This window comes from Astatotilapia calliptera, chromosome 16, assembly GCF_964374335.1.
Source record: "Astatotilapia calliptera chromosome 16, fAstCal68.1, whole genome shotgun sequence".
NCBI classification, from domain to species: Eukaryota; Metazoa; Chordata; class Actinopteri; order Cichliformes; family Cichlidae; genus Astatotilapia; species Astatotilapia calliptera.
This window is the reverse complement of record NC_137437.1, coordinates 26,940,191-26,955,043: the sequence shown is the minus strand read 5'-3', so window position 1 is coordinate 26,955,043 and position 14,853 is coordinate 26,940,191. Positions and strand designations below refer to the sequence as shown.

At 39.5% G+C, this 14,853-nt stretch overlaps 1 protein-coding gene across 2 annotated transcripts in view; it reads left to right on the top strand.

Moving 5' to 3' along the window:
• Positions 1–14,853, top strand: part of asic4a (acid-sensing (proton-gated) ion channel family member 4a) — a 99,353-nt gene that overhangs the window by 76,902 nt on the left and 7,598 nt on the right. For both annotated transcript variants that reach the window (XR_013902371.1, XM_026145884.2), the window contains exons 2-8: positions 4,372–4,516; positions 4,904–5,031; positions 5,162–5,315; positions 9,964–10,017; positions 13,080–13,233; positions 14,480–14,571; positions 14,756–14,835. Coding sequence is in view for 1 of the 2 variants with exons in the window: in XM_026145884.2 (XP_026001669.1) it covers positions 4,372–4,516; positions 4,904–5,031; positions 5,162–5,315; positions 9,964–10,017; positions 13,080–13,233; positions 14,480–14,571; positions 14,756–14,835 (807 nt within the window). In the remaining variant the exon portion in view is untranslated. The remainder of the gene's footprint in view (positions 1–4,371; positions 4,517–4,903; positions 5,032–5,161; positions 5,316–9,963; positions 10,018–13,079; positions 13,234–14,479; positions 14,572–14,755; positions 14,836–14,853) is intronic.

The window sequence follows — 14,853 nt, the reverse complement described above, 5'->3', positions numbered from 1 at the left end:
TGCTTAAAGTTTGCTTAAGTATGAGGTTTTTGTGCCTCAAGGAAGAATATAGCTCGCTTTACTCAGTTGGTAATTCATCTCTGAATAGTCCAACTACTATACAAAGAAACAAGTTTAGGTTTCTCGCAGACATAACTGACAGGATAATGCAGAAACTGAGCACATGTTTTGATCAATTTTTCATTACCATCTAAAACACTGTCACATAGGTGATGTTGTTTTAGATATTTTGAACAATGCTGCATTGAGTGCTGCAAAATTTAGCTCCTGAGCTACTCAGAGGAATACAACGCTTCTTTTCATCTGGTTTGTAACTACAATGCCGCTGCACTGTTTCAGCTTGTCAACAGCAGTGCCAGGTCCCCACTTGGGATTTGCCCAAGTCAGTCCTGTTACCTTTACTAAATTTGGTGCAAGATTTAACAAGAGAAAAATGCTCCATCAATCACGTTGTGGATGCAGGAAGAGGAGATGGAGAAGGAGAGGGGGGGGAGAAGGGGTAGGTGGGAACTGAGAAATAAACCAGTGGAAGCTCTGCCAACATCCATTTCCTGGGTGAGATGATGGGAAAACTTTCTCATATTCTCTGGGGGATATCATTTGTGAACACACGGCGTCCTCCAGAGCCTGAAGTTTTAGAGCGTAACCCAGGCACTTGGTCTGGGTGTTTTGAGCATTTCTGAAGTGAAATCCTCCTTTGCCTCTGTTGCTTGCTCCATCAGATAAAGACTGCCAGTCGAGGCTTAAGTGTGTCAATGAACCCAGGTGGGGGCGGGGAATCAATGATAAGTGCAGCTTACCTCCTCAGCCGCACCGCACCAGCCAAACAGAGATTAAACCATTTCAGCCTAATAGCACATGTCAGTCAAAAGTCACACTTGAATACTTGAACCGTCTCTCCCACGGGCCTCCGCCCACACTTTGCCACGTCCCATTATCTAATCACACCAGCTGAGAAGATGCTGCAATTTACAAAAATGCATATTGGCTGCTAGAACTAACAGAGAAACCGTTTATACCACAACAGAGCGCGAGCCGAGATCTGTAATTGTCCAAAAATTGTCTGACTCCTCAACCAAGATGCACTTTGAAGGTAACTATTTGAAATTCATTCAAAAAAGCACACACACACACAGACACTCAGTGCAAACTAGCATGTACAAAGAGCCAGATCAAAGGCCCCGAGGCCTATTACTGCATAAAATATAGCTGTCCGTCTAAACAGCTTTTGTAAACAGTACTCATTTCTTGCTCTAATCACTGTTGTGGACATTGCAAAATTGCCAACTGTTCCAGCGAATTACTTGACTGAACCCCACAACCATGGCTTTGATTTGTTGTTCAACCATCTCAAATGTGGGTACACCCTGTGGTCTGTAAATGAGAGCTTGTGTTGTTCCGTCAGTGTCCCTTATTTAGACATCACAGCACTCATTAGGTGGATCAAGCTGATATCAAAGTCAGATCACAGGCATTCTATGTTTTTGTGCATGCAGGGACCGTCACTGTCTCTTTAATGATATGTCTGCTGTCTGCTCAGCTCAATTGTTATTTCACTGTCATTTCTCCAGTGCCTTGTCTGTTGACCTCTCCTGCCATGTGATTTCCTAAGCTTGAATACTTTCATCACTGTCCTCTTTTATTTGATGTTTGGATAAAACGAATCCAACAGATTATTTTTCGGCACTCTGAGTGGGGAAAAAAATGGGTGTTTTTCAGCAGGGAAAGCTGTAGTCTGAGAATTTTTTTAGGGATCTGCATACACAGCAAAGCTTATATTACAAGTGCTGTTTGAATCCATCATTATTTCTTCATGAAACATTGAGTTCACACAAGTAGACAGAGACAGGCCTCTCATTTTTAGCTTGTGGTCTCCAGTTTTACTGGATGAAATGACAGCTGTGGTGAACATTTTCATCAGCTGCAGCGAGCTGGTTAATTTAAGAGCAGCTGCATGAGTTGGTAGGAAATACTGCTTTTAAATATTTCTAGCTGGCTTATTTTAAAAAAAAGGTCACTTTAAAGGATTCTCCCGTTATTTGTTGCATACACGAATAACAGGTTTAGTGCAAAACAACCAAAGACTGTATATAAAGATGGATGTAGCCAAACTTTATGTTAGCGAGCGGTTTGTGGTGGTTTGAAGCCTTGAGTTTCCATCTGAATCTTTTAAAACCAAAAGATGTCATTAACGGAAAAACCGAAATTTGAATGTATTTTTGTACAACTGAGTGCTGAATTAGTGAGGCGTAGATCTAAATGAGAACCCAAAGACACTGAATGCTCGTAAGGTAACAGTTTATATGCCACAAGGTTGCCAAATCCTTAACCCTTCATATGTCATGCTTTCACTGTATGGTAATTCTTAAAGAGCGCTTTATATAGCATGTCTCAGTCACCCATTCATACAAGCTCTCTTTTTACACCTAAGAACTTCACATACATTCACACATTTAGATGAGCACATTTGAAGCACCTCAAAGTTCAGTATCTTGCCCAAGGATACTTTGGCATGCGGAGCAGTAAAGTCAATTTTTCATTTTTGACTCAGGCCAGGAGTTAATATCTAAATTAAATTTTCAACCACAGATCTATTTAGACTGTGGTTCAGATTTTTGAAGAAAAACTTTTATGAACACACATTCTCATTATGCCTAACATATGAAAATATAACATTTAAATATATTTTATTGCAAGTGAAACTGGGAGGAACTGTTGGGATTTATTATATAACTTTTAAAACCATTAAACACTGTCCTCACTGCTATACTTAAAAATCCGTATAGCTACCATCTATAATTATCAATATTAATTCAACATTTATTAACACATAGAACACGTAGAACACACTATCCCATGTAGTTTAATCTCCCTTAACTCAGAATAAATTGATTATTATTGTTGTATTATTTAGAGTTTTCTGTTGCATTGTGGGTGCTTCTGCTTGCACATCTAGGTGCAAATGTTATGTCATGTTCTTGTATTTCTATAGCACTTTTCTAGCCTTACTAACCACTCAAAGCACTTTTAAATAGAAGTCACACTTTAACCATACATTCATACAGCTATACACTTGAAGCACTTTATCTGCCTCACATCCACGGTCAATTTGGAAGCACCAGTTAACCTAACATGCATGTCTATGGACTGTGTGAGTAAGCCAGACTGCCCAGCAGACATCTACACACACACGCAGGCATGACGTGTACAATTTCACAGTTTCAAGATTCCCTAAAACCAATCGTTTTCCTTGATTTGACCTACACTGGTGGATCTAAAATCCATCTGAATGGATACAACATCAGTTTAAAAAGATCAGTGTGAAGTTTTACAATATTTAATTTTGTGTATTTTGGGCCACTTGATGAAAAGCCGTTGAGATTTGACATTCAGAATATATGTACGTAGGGTTAAGTGAAAAGGTGCGATCAGACTGAATGTACCAAATATCACAAGTATCACTACCTTGGGTAGGATTCGTCTTGGTTTCTTACGTTTACCATTTTTTATTTATATAGATAAATGTTCCGTATCTTTTTTTTTTCTTTGCCTTGGAAACGGCAAAAATTAGCCATCCTCAGCTCTCTTGACAGTTTCCCTCTGGCTATCGAACTAGAGCTTGACATCCTCTAGTTGAACGTGAGAAGAAATCCAAAGCTGGACACCTGCCATACCTGGTGACAGAGTTTAAGCTATGATTGTATCATCATTGTTCAGATGAAGGACTCAGCTTTTCAAGGAATAAACTGCCTTTAGAATCAAACCTTAATCAGTGTCTGTGAAAGACTTACAATCCTGGATATTGGTGGTGCTGCTACAGGACCATTTTCTTTGCATGTGGATCACGGATTGTGCCTTTAAAACTGGCTTCAGATAACAGTTAAATGACTGGTAAGAATTATATTTTCCACAGTGCAGCAGTTTAGATGAGAGGTATAAACAAAGAGATGATGTGTTCCCTACTGAGACAGCTCCCCTGATAGGTGGTGGTGTGATATCTTACTTAAAGCAGCCTCTCTCTCATTGTCTTTTGTTTTCTTTTGAAGAGAGATTAAAGAATCTCTTATGCCATTTGATATTTCAGTGGGATGGTGCTACTACTGAGCAGCATTGTGCAGGTTTTGTGTGGTGGGTGTTGGAAATTGATTCAAATACTGCTTATCAAAATCCGCGAGGGACTGAGCCGTTCACTGCATCCAGAGGTTTGTGGGTAATATACAGCGACTTGTCCAGGCAGAGATGCGGCTTGTTTATTTTTTGCTCCATATCTCTGATTTCATTTCAGTGCGCCTGTATGAGCGCGTCACGTGCGGCATCTGGACTTTGTCACGCTTATGGTGATGTTCATGATATCAATCTGTTCTCTCCCAGGTGTACACCAGATATGGGAAATGCTACACTTTTAATGGCAACAAGACTACATCCAGGAAAACCAAGCAGGGTGGAATGGGAAATGGGCTGGAGATCATGTTGGATATTCAGCAGGATGAGTATCTGCCAATCTGGAGAGAGACAAGTAAGCTTCAGAACTATTTGTCTATTGTAATCCTATCCTGTGCAATGCTGTGACATACCCTCTGCTGCAGTTTAAATCAATAACCGCCTGCATCTATTTGTCTTGGTCATGTACTGTAAATAATGCATTTCCTGATTGTTTTGCTCCACCTGCAAATGTGATTTGTAAAAGGGAATTCCTAAACACAGTACACTTCCTTTGATTTGTGTATGCATTGTACTTGTCATATAAAATTAATCCCTACGGGCCTATTTTTTAAACATGACTGATAAATGATTTGCGGTTAACATCAAACCGAGCCCTAGCTGTCAGATGAGGCAGCCATCTGAAATTCCCTTGTATTTTCTCTTTGCAACGATCCGTGCTCCATTTCATCCTGATGAGAAGATGAGACATCCCTGGAGGCCGGCATCCGTGTTCAGATCCACAGTCAGGACGAGCCTCCTTACATCCACCAGCTGGGCTTCGGTGTCTCTCCGGGCTTCCAGACCTTTGTTTCCTGTCAGGAGCAGAGGGTAGGTCGTCTTCATCTTAGCGCACCATCCCTGCCCCCGCTGACCCGCTACCACCACCCACCACCAGATTACTGTTCTCCCAGCAACCCCGGTGGCTCAGACTGGGTCTAATAAATCTTTGTGTGCTTAGCTGACCTACCTGCCCCAGCCCTGGGGGAACTGCCGCTCCACCAGCAAAGAGAAGTTCCCAGGATACGACACATACAGCATCAGTGCCTGTCGCCTGCTCTGTGAGACCAACGAGGTCCTACGAGTGTGCAAATGCAGAATGGTGCACATGCCCGGTAAGATCAGCCCCTACATTATCTTTACACAGAGCGGCACATGTTTCAGGGGGAAAGAGGATTGTGTGCATCATTTCTGAAGGAAATTGCCTTCCCGGGTTTCCTCCGTGGCGTGAGCGATAAGCAGAGTTCTGTCCTTTCCTTATAAGATTCCTAATTATTTAAAGTAACACTCAGGTATGCCATTCAGCTGGGTTAGTTACGACGTCGGGAGCAGCTTGGGAGAACAAGGAAACACAGACTGCTTCAGGTTGTCTTCCCAAATCGACTCAAAGGTTTATTTGATACACAGCAGTTTATATAGATGAAAAAAGGTTCGTGTGTCAGCTTTCCCAGTTCAAACCGGTACAGACCAAATAAGGAAACGTCTTCCTGCCTTGTGAGCCAAGAAGTATCCTGTGTGTAGTTTATCAGTTCAGCTATAATTTATGATCATCCCAGCAAAATACACTCCTAGACATAGAATACAGAGTTCTTTCATCAGTGAATTCTGAAACAAACCACCTAGCCTTTAACGAGCCTTTTCCAGGAGATAAAGAAAAAGGGAGGATGGGAGTAAGGAAGTGGTCTCATCTCTGTGGCGTTTTCGACCTTCAGGTACCAGCTTGTGAGTCCTACACATTAATTCTTGGGTCACAGAGAAAGAGAAAAACAACTAGTAAATCGGCCTTATTGAGTAACAGTTTTCCTGTATAAAACAATATCCTGTAAATGCTTACCGTGGTATCAAAATATCATAACAATTTCAAATGGACACACAATAGTAATTCATTCTCTGACATGTTGTATAAGGTGCCAAACTGTGAACCGTAATGACTAAATGTATGATTGGAACTTAAAATAGTCATTCCAGGTCATGAAATGGCACACGACAACAATATGCGGAGGAAAAAATACTAATCAGAGTTGGTATTTTCAAGTATTTCCTTCTGTTTTTAAAATTGTTCGCCTTGTTGACCTGCTGTAATTGAAAAGCCAGTCTGCCCAGTATTTGCCTGAGATTTGATGAACCATTGTGCAAAACAAGTCATAATTTTTGGCCCACTTGAATCACTCCAGCATAGATATAATTTGGACTGCCACATGCCTGACCTTGATGCTTGATATCTGGAGTGGTATGCTCTTCTCTGCTGCCAGCACTTTGGCTACAGGCACATCAGACTAAAGTCTCAATGAGGTTTGGATACTTTTGCTCATCCATCTCCATCTGTCCTGGAATTGTTCTGTTGTCCTCCCACAGCCATTATTAATTATTATGATTGATTATTATTACTGGTATTGGTCCTGTTTGGTTTCTACTGGTAGGTTGCTTACAAACTGCCCTTAGTACTGCTGCTTATATTGAATTATTTGGTTATTTACTTACATCATGACATATTGCCTAAGGAGCACATATCTAATTTAAACTCGGTCTTGACTTTAATGAAGCACAAATTAAAATAAAGCTCTGTTATTTTTGTGTATGATTTTGTCTCTTTATTTTATCAACATTAAAGAAAAGAGAAAAAATTCCTGAATGTGTATGTCACTCAGAAATAGCTGAATTTAGAACTACTGTTAGTGTTTTAAGCCAATAACAAGAGTCTAAAGCCAAGTTAAGTTATCTGCATAACTACATAGTTCCATAGTGCAATTTTTCTTTTCTCTGTTAAGCACCCCTATACATCAATTGCAGACAGCTTCTGTTGAATGGGATTAATAGGAAGTGGCCAAAGTTAGCAGTTCATCTTGTAATTAGTTGTTTCACACAACACTTTGACACTGGAGGGAAAGCAGACCATGAATGGATGTACAAAACCTACAAATTTTTGAGACATGATGTAAAAATAGGTCTATCAGGAAACCGAGAACACTGGTTAGTAATATGTCACCATTTGAGCAGTTTTCCTCCCAGTGTGAGGATATGTCATAGAGTTGAGTACCAGAAACACAAAATGAGCTCTCTGGACTTTTTCAGAGTGTGCGTCATCATGGCTAAAGAGCAGGAAGTCACAGAGCTGAGTCACTGGATGCTGGCTGTTTGATGTGTCTAGCAAGTAGGCATGCTGAGAGTGGTCACATTTAAAGTTAAGACAAGAAACTTATCATGTATTCTTTTTCATTTCCACTTTTGCATTGAGTGCAGCTGACATTCAGAAACCGATTAAATAAACAAGTATGAGACAGCTGATTCGAGGCCGATCTGATTCATCACATTTTTTGACAGAGCGATGCTGTGGTTATCAGCCTACACATTTACATAGCAGTCACACATTTTAATCTTGGATTTGCAGACTGAAATGGCAAGACCAAAGCGGTGGTCTGATCTCGGAGAGATTGCGTGCCTTAAAGGAACTTGCTATGTCATGATTTGGGAGGAACCTGGTTATAATTGTTCCAGAAACATTTGCATTTGCATTTGCATACACTCTGTACTCTGAAAACCCAGCAGATGAGAAATCCACAGAAAAAAAAGTGCCTACAGAAAACTGTAATATACTTGGATAACACTGTGAGAAAACAGCTTTTTCAATTATTTATTGGATGCAATATTCTCCTGTTGGAATAGTAAGCATAGAAGCTGTGTTAGGACACTTGCAGGGTCTTTTTTTCATTTGTTTTTCTGTTTTTTACACTTTTTCTATTAAGAATTTTCAGTAGGATTTCAATCAGGTCTTTTTAAAACTTTAAACCTTAAACACTATGAGTTTCCCAGCTCCTGAGGCAGTAAAATAACCCCCAAATCAAAACATTTCCACTACCATGCTTCACAGCTGGTATGAGGTTCTGACCTCTTTTGGTCTGTGCTAAAAACATCTGCTGTCTCTGCGGCCAAGCAGCTCTATCTTTGAATCGTTTCTCTGCCACACAGGCCTGTTATTTGCTTATATGTTCATTGACAAAAGCCTTTTCCTGGCAAACCCCCCAGATTCTCAGATTCATTTCAGGTTTAATTTGTGGAATATGCGGTTGTAGACGCATGCACTGACACTAGCAGCTGCAAGAGCTCCCTTTAATGACGTTTTGCGGTTCTTAGACAGTCCTGGATAAATCGTTTGAAATCTCCACAGTTTGGTGCACATTGGAATTTCAAATGCTGCACTCAGCAGCATCTTTTTTTCCAAAGGCCTCGGAGAGCTCTTTAGATCTTGGCATGATGACACTACACACATCATTGGCAAAGACAACACCTGGCTGTCAGTGTCAGAGGTTTAAATAAGACAGGTTGTACCTGTCACTCTCTGAGGTGTATCTAATCTTTGGCACCAAATCTGGAGCCCCTAATTTCTGCTGTAATAAATGCAGCACGTGTTTACTTTTCTCACGTGGCTATTTTATTAATTTTAATAAATAATTAAAATGGGAATTAATATGCATTATATCGCCCTTTGTAATGTTAAATGTTTGGCCATCCAAATATGTAAAAAAGCAAAGAATATCCACATGAATTCTACTTTTTTTAAACTGCCAGAATAGCCCATATATGCAATTTAATGAATGACAACAGCAAAAGGGAAATCTTTAAATCAGTGAACAGGAAGGACAGAGCAGAGGTGGTTAGAAAAACCAGCAGAATCACATTGCTTTCTGTGGTGATGTATCACATCAGATATGATATTTATTATGTCAGAAATAATAAATGTGGAAGCTTTTCCAGGTCATTTGCTCTCAGAAGAGGCAGATGAGAGCTTTGCAAAGGTAGCGGCTAGCTCGCATTAGTTCACTGCACTTATCAATAATGAATAACATTTATTGTTGCTTATTAAATTTAATTCTGGGGTTGCTGGTTCAAAACTCATAAGGGAAGCTGAGGCGGTTCAGTGAACACACCCTGCTGTATCACTGAAAAATAAACAAACATGGCCACCATCTGTTGCATTTTGAGGTGGTCAAGTCGTGGCCAATTTTAAATCTCACGACTTTTGAACTGTGAACCGTAGAAGCAAAATTGTGTTTTGCTTGGATCTGTGTTAATATTTTAGTCTTTCAGTCTACTTCTATATTTAGAGGACCTCCCAAAAAAGCTATTAAGTTGTTCTTGATGTGACGACAGGACTGCTTTTGCTTTCAAAGTCAGAGCGTCTGAAAAAATTAAATACACAAGGCAGTTAAAAGGATAATGTTTAACAATGAATAATATTTAATGATGTTTTTTGATATTTCTGCTCCTGGAAAAGAGGCATATCTGTGAAAGTGTGTAAAAACACACTCCTCAGATCATCAGATGTAATTTTGCTTCCTGTCAATGAACATTTCTTAGCGTCTGGGAAGGAGAATTCCACAAAACATTAACCCCATGAACATTTCACAGACAGACAAACACACCTCTGCTAATTAATTGTGCTGCTGATGAATACCTGTCATTAATGGCCTGGGCAGCATGTTTTTCTGCCAGGAAGTGACTCATTGATTGGTTTTTAAAGACTTTCTAAATATGCCTCGCGGGTGGAGCCAGCATGCTCCATTTCTCAGTGCAATCAAGGACAGACTTCCAAGATGGCCCAGACTCCGTGGATGGAAGTCATCCTTTGTGTGCCTGCCTTCATTTGGAGATGAATGATAAGCTGTGGAGTGTTGTTCACAGCCACGCTTCCTCATTGCAGCAGACACGGGTCACTGATCATTTTGTTTCTGATTGATCAGACTCATTTTCTGTTCTCCTTTGCAGGAACCGCAGATATCTGCCCTCCCAGTAAAATCAACTGTGTTGACAAAGCGCTTGGTAAGAAACAATCTCCCTTCATTTCTTTTCTCATTATAATTGACTCCCCCGAAGGGAAATGGAAACACAATCAGTAAATATGATAAGGATTTTTTTTCCCCTGTATTACAAATACCTGGAGGTAGACTGGGTTTTAAAATGACTTTTCCTCATTGTGATTTAGTCACTTTAGAGCTTGATGACTGTTCTGCTTCCATTGTTGAACTCTTAATATGAAAACCCCTTCATTCCTGCATATCTGGACTCCTCAGCCTTGCCCCTGCAGCAGATACTGAACCTTGATTTCAAAGTAAGAGTATTCCAGTAAAAGAAAGGCTTTTTTTTATTGCCATAGTGGACATAAGTACAATTATCATGTATCAGCCAAATAAGCCAGAAATTTAATTAAGTCTCTCTCACCGAACTCATACCCAGCTTAAAACATGGCTGAATGAAATTGTAGATATAGCTTGCAAGAATGGACCATATTCATGGGGGTCATATTCCTGAATCAGACAGTACTAATAGATTCAGCCCCCATGAAAGGTAATACATTAAGATGTAATTTATATATTTATATTATAAAGATGTTTTGTTCCCACATCAGACAAATGATGTATGCCACCATGCTCCTGCATACAAATAACCTAATTGTTTGAGTTATAAAATTCATAAATCATCAAATTATAATTATGCTTTCAGTGCCTCCCGTACCCGTTTTTGTCTGGACTGAATGCATTTACAATTTAAAGAGACAGGCTGGGAAAAGCTATTTACTCTCCTGCATGCATTGTGATGCTTTAAAGTCAGGACTATAAAAACGTATTTGCCAGTGTGCGAGCATTTCATACCTGCATGTTAATTAGGCCTAATGTAGCCCTTCTTCACCATTTATTCTCTAAGTGGATATTGCCACAGGATTACTGGAAACACCATTACTATAGTCACTGTCTCTTATGTAATTTGATTAGACTAACAGATAGTTTTGTTAAGATGTTTAGACAATAAGTCGTGTGAAAATGGCCAGCTGCCATCTTCTCTTGGCAAAATTAATTTTAAGTGGACTGAGGCAAAGTGGAAAAATTGTTCCGTGATTATAAGAATCAAAACTTGAAATTCTGTTTCGGTAAACATGGAAACTGCATCCTGCTTAGCTTTAAACATGTAGCTCTGATAGCACAGGCTCCATAGGCGCACTTTAGCGCCTATGGAGTTGGCAGCTTGAGCATTTGGAAAGGTACCGTCAATACTGAAAGGTAAATAAGACTTTAAAGCAACATGTGCTCCCAGTCAGATGATTTCTTGCACCTTTCAGCAAGGATGGTAAACATGACTTTGTGTTGCTTCAATCAAATTTAGAATGAGCTAATATTTCATTTAAAATGGTAAATTTTCTCTTTTTAAACGTCTCAAATGTCTTCTGTGTTCTACTGTGAATAAAATATAGGTTTATGAGATTTTCAAATCATTGTGTTCTGTATTTATTTACATGTTATACAGTGTCCCAACTTTTGGGGCGTTATGTTGTAAAAGCTATGATGCCTTCTGTCTGTCTTCCCACAGACAAGAACAGCTTCTAAATTTCTCTGACTGGTCAGTAAGACTAATAAAGTGCAATGTTATTGCGAGTCTGAGCAGTCTGACACCACGCCTAAAATTCAGAGTGTGACTAAAACAGTGTGTAAACACAATGGCAGAATCATGCTAATATTTTTTTTCATCAGATTTAGAAATCCATGCATATGCAGCATCCACATTTAATAATCTCGGCTATTGTGGATTTTTATGCACATGCACGAGCCTCATTTCCACTCCTATCTTTATCCATGGAGGGGATGTGGGCACGCCCTTATTTCCTCATTGTATACAAATTTGCACCTGAAATTATTAGATGTTTGAATTAAGCCGGCAGCTAATAGGGAGCTCACATGTACCAGCGTGAAACTGAGACGCTCACCGGAGGAGAGGAAATGGAAATCTCAGTTCTGGAATCACAAACACACGACCAGGGAAAGGGATAAAAAAAAGGAAGGAAAAAAGCGAGCAAGAACAAATGTATGTAAATTCAGAGTAAAAGGACCCTGGCCGAGGGCGAGAAGCAGGACGAGCACATTTGTAGCTGTTATATATAATAATATCTATAAAATACTAGATACATTTATAATAATAATGAAAAAAAATACATTTGATTTAAAAAAAAAAAAAAAAAGAACGCAGATGAAATCTGTGGGTTTTTTATACTACAGTGTGAGATTTTTATGCACATTCTTCCAGTTTACACATCAGCACTTCAATGGATGCCTTTTGTACATGCATCTTTTTTTACATCCAGCCTCAATAAACCACTATGTACGATCTGGGCTTTTCACAGTGACATCACTGGAATGAATTGTACTAATGGCTTTTTTTCCTCCCACATAGCTGGTAGTTTTCAGTATTTACTTACACAAAAAGGCAAAAAGTTAATTGAATTAACTGTAACTTTGTATCAGTGTTCACAAACCACCAACAAGCTGCAAAATATCATCTTCTTCTTCAGTCGGATGCTCCCTTCTGTCACACCAACTGTCTGCAGCTTCTCTGTTGTCTTCCTCTTTTCCTCCTCCTCTTGCTCCATCTTCAGCATCCTTTGTCCATTATATCCACTATCCCTCCTCTGCACATGCTCAAACCATCTCAGCCTTGCCTCTCTAACAGTGTCAGTTGGGAGAAACATTAGCAAAGAGAAGTTTGCATGGCACGGGATTAATATGATCAAACGATGCTTAGTAGTGGCACAAAGTGTTGCTCTACCCAGTAAAGCATAAAAACAAGCCTATTCATCCATATCAGCCAGTATATACAAGTATATGTTGTACTGCATTAGCACACAAGTGCGCTTAGTCTTACTGAGTGTAACAATTTGACTCTGGCAAAACAAAACTGCACAAATGAATCAAATAGTGATTTATAAAGCAAGAACAAAACTGTACATAATGATAGTTACCACCTGGTATCTGTGTTGCGGATCTCTTTTCTGAGGTGAAGTGAAACTGACCCAGTCTGTGTCTATTAAACAGCACCACTGCCATTTTGTGTTGCAGCACAGCTACAGAAGAATAGCGGGGACATCTGTCCATGTGAGACGCCCTGTAATCTCACCCGCTACGGTAAAGAGCTCTCCATGGTCAAAATCCCCAGCAAGGGCTCAGCTCGCTATCTCTCCAGGAAATACGACAAGTCGGAGGACTACATCAGGTACGGCAGGGAACCTTCAGCAGGACCTAACACACTTATGAGCAGTGATGTGGTGCTCAGTGCTAGTGCCATAAACAATGACCTCCAGGCTGCAATCACTGACAGACCCACACCCATAAAAATAAACAAAACTCAATTATATTTTGTACAGTATTATAAAACTGCTCGTCATGCAGTAGTGTGTAGATGTATGAGCATCTTCCTTTTTATTTAATCTGACAATGTGAAATATTTATTGTAGTATAAGATTCTAAGTTTCTGTGTCTGTATGTTAAAGACTAAAGGTGACCTCGGCTGCTTTTTGGTTTTTCTCTCATGTACAGTTATGATTTAAAAGAAAGAAAGAAAGAAAGAAAGAAGACCCTCTGTCAGTTCTTTTACATATCAGGACATAATAAAAATCATCTGGTTCTTAACTGGCCTTAAAATTAGATAAATAACACTCATATGAACAACAACACTTTGGATATCCGGATATTATATTATTATTATTATTATTTTGATAAAATCCTGATGTATAAAATCTTTGAATTGACAAACCTTAAATATATAAATTTTCCAAAAATGTATGCATTGTTACAATTGTTACAGTTTTTTAAACATGGCTAGAGTTTGAAGCAATGACGTCAGTGTATTTGCCTGTAATCAATCACATTCAGACAGTTACTTTGGGGTCTTTATGATGTCAATAAGAGCCAATGTCCATAAAACAGACATCCCAGGCCCTCTGCTCTGCCGGTGAGACCAGCCGCTGTCCCAACCTTTAGTTTTGGAAGGGCAGCCAATCGATCAAATCAAAACACGGAGCTGTGAATAAACATGTTTAGTCTCTGTTCCGCAGTATCTTATATAGATCATTTGCTAATATTTAAATTATAAGTAATTCATTGCAGTTCCTCTCAGTGCCTAATTGTTGGGGATGTGTAGAAAGTAAACATGGCTAAACGAATGCGCGTATGATGCCTCACTACATTTAATATTACCAGCTTTTCTAAATCCGCAGACATCGGGGACGTGGCAGTGACTAAGCATGCCGTCAGCGCACGTTCAGCTCGTCTCAGTTAAACCCTGTAACACCTCATTATCTCGCAAGCGCTGGTTAGATCTGTGTAAAGCGCTGAAGGCCTGGCAGTTAACAGTGAGCATAAAGATGACTTGATTTTTTTCTTCTTCTTTTTTTTAAACTACGTTATATTTCTACCAGTGAATTTCACTGTTCTCTATGGTATTCACACTGTTTTTCCAGAGACAACTTCCTGGTCTTAGATATCTTCTTCGAAGCTCTGAACTATGAAACGATTGAGCAGAAGAAGGCATACGATGTTGCAGGTTTATTGGGTAAGTAATTTCTGCCTCTTTTTTCCTCTATTTTCAGAATATGAAATGCTCTCGCTGGAGCCGAGTGAAAGCTGTTTTTATTGCAGCGCTGCTTAGTTTTCATTATCATTAGCAGAAAATGGGAGCAGATTGGGTATTGTGTCCGCTGGGCCTCTCCTTCACTACTTAAGTCCTTTCTTTTCAGGTGACATTGGTGGACAGATGGGTTTATTCATCGGAGCCAGCATCCTGACAGTCTTAGAAATACTGGATTATATCTATGAGGTACAATGTGCATGCAAG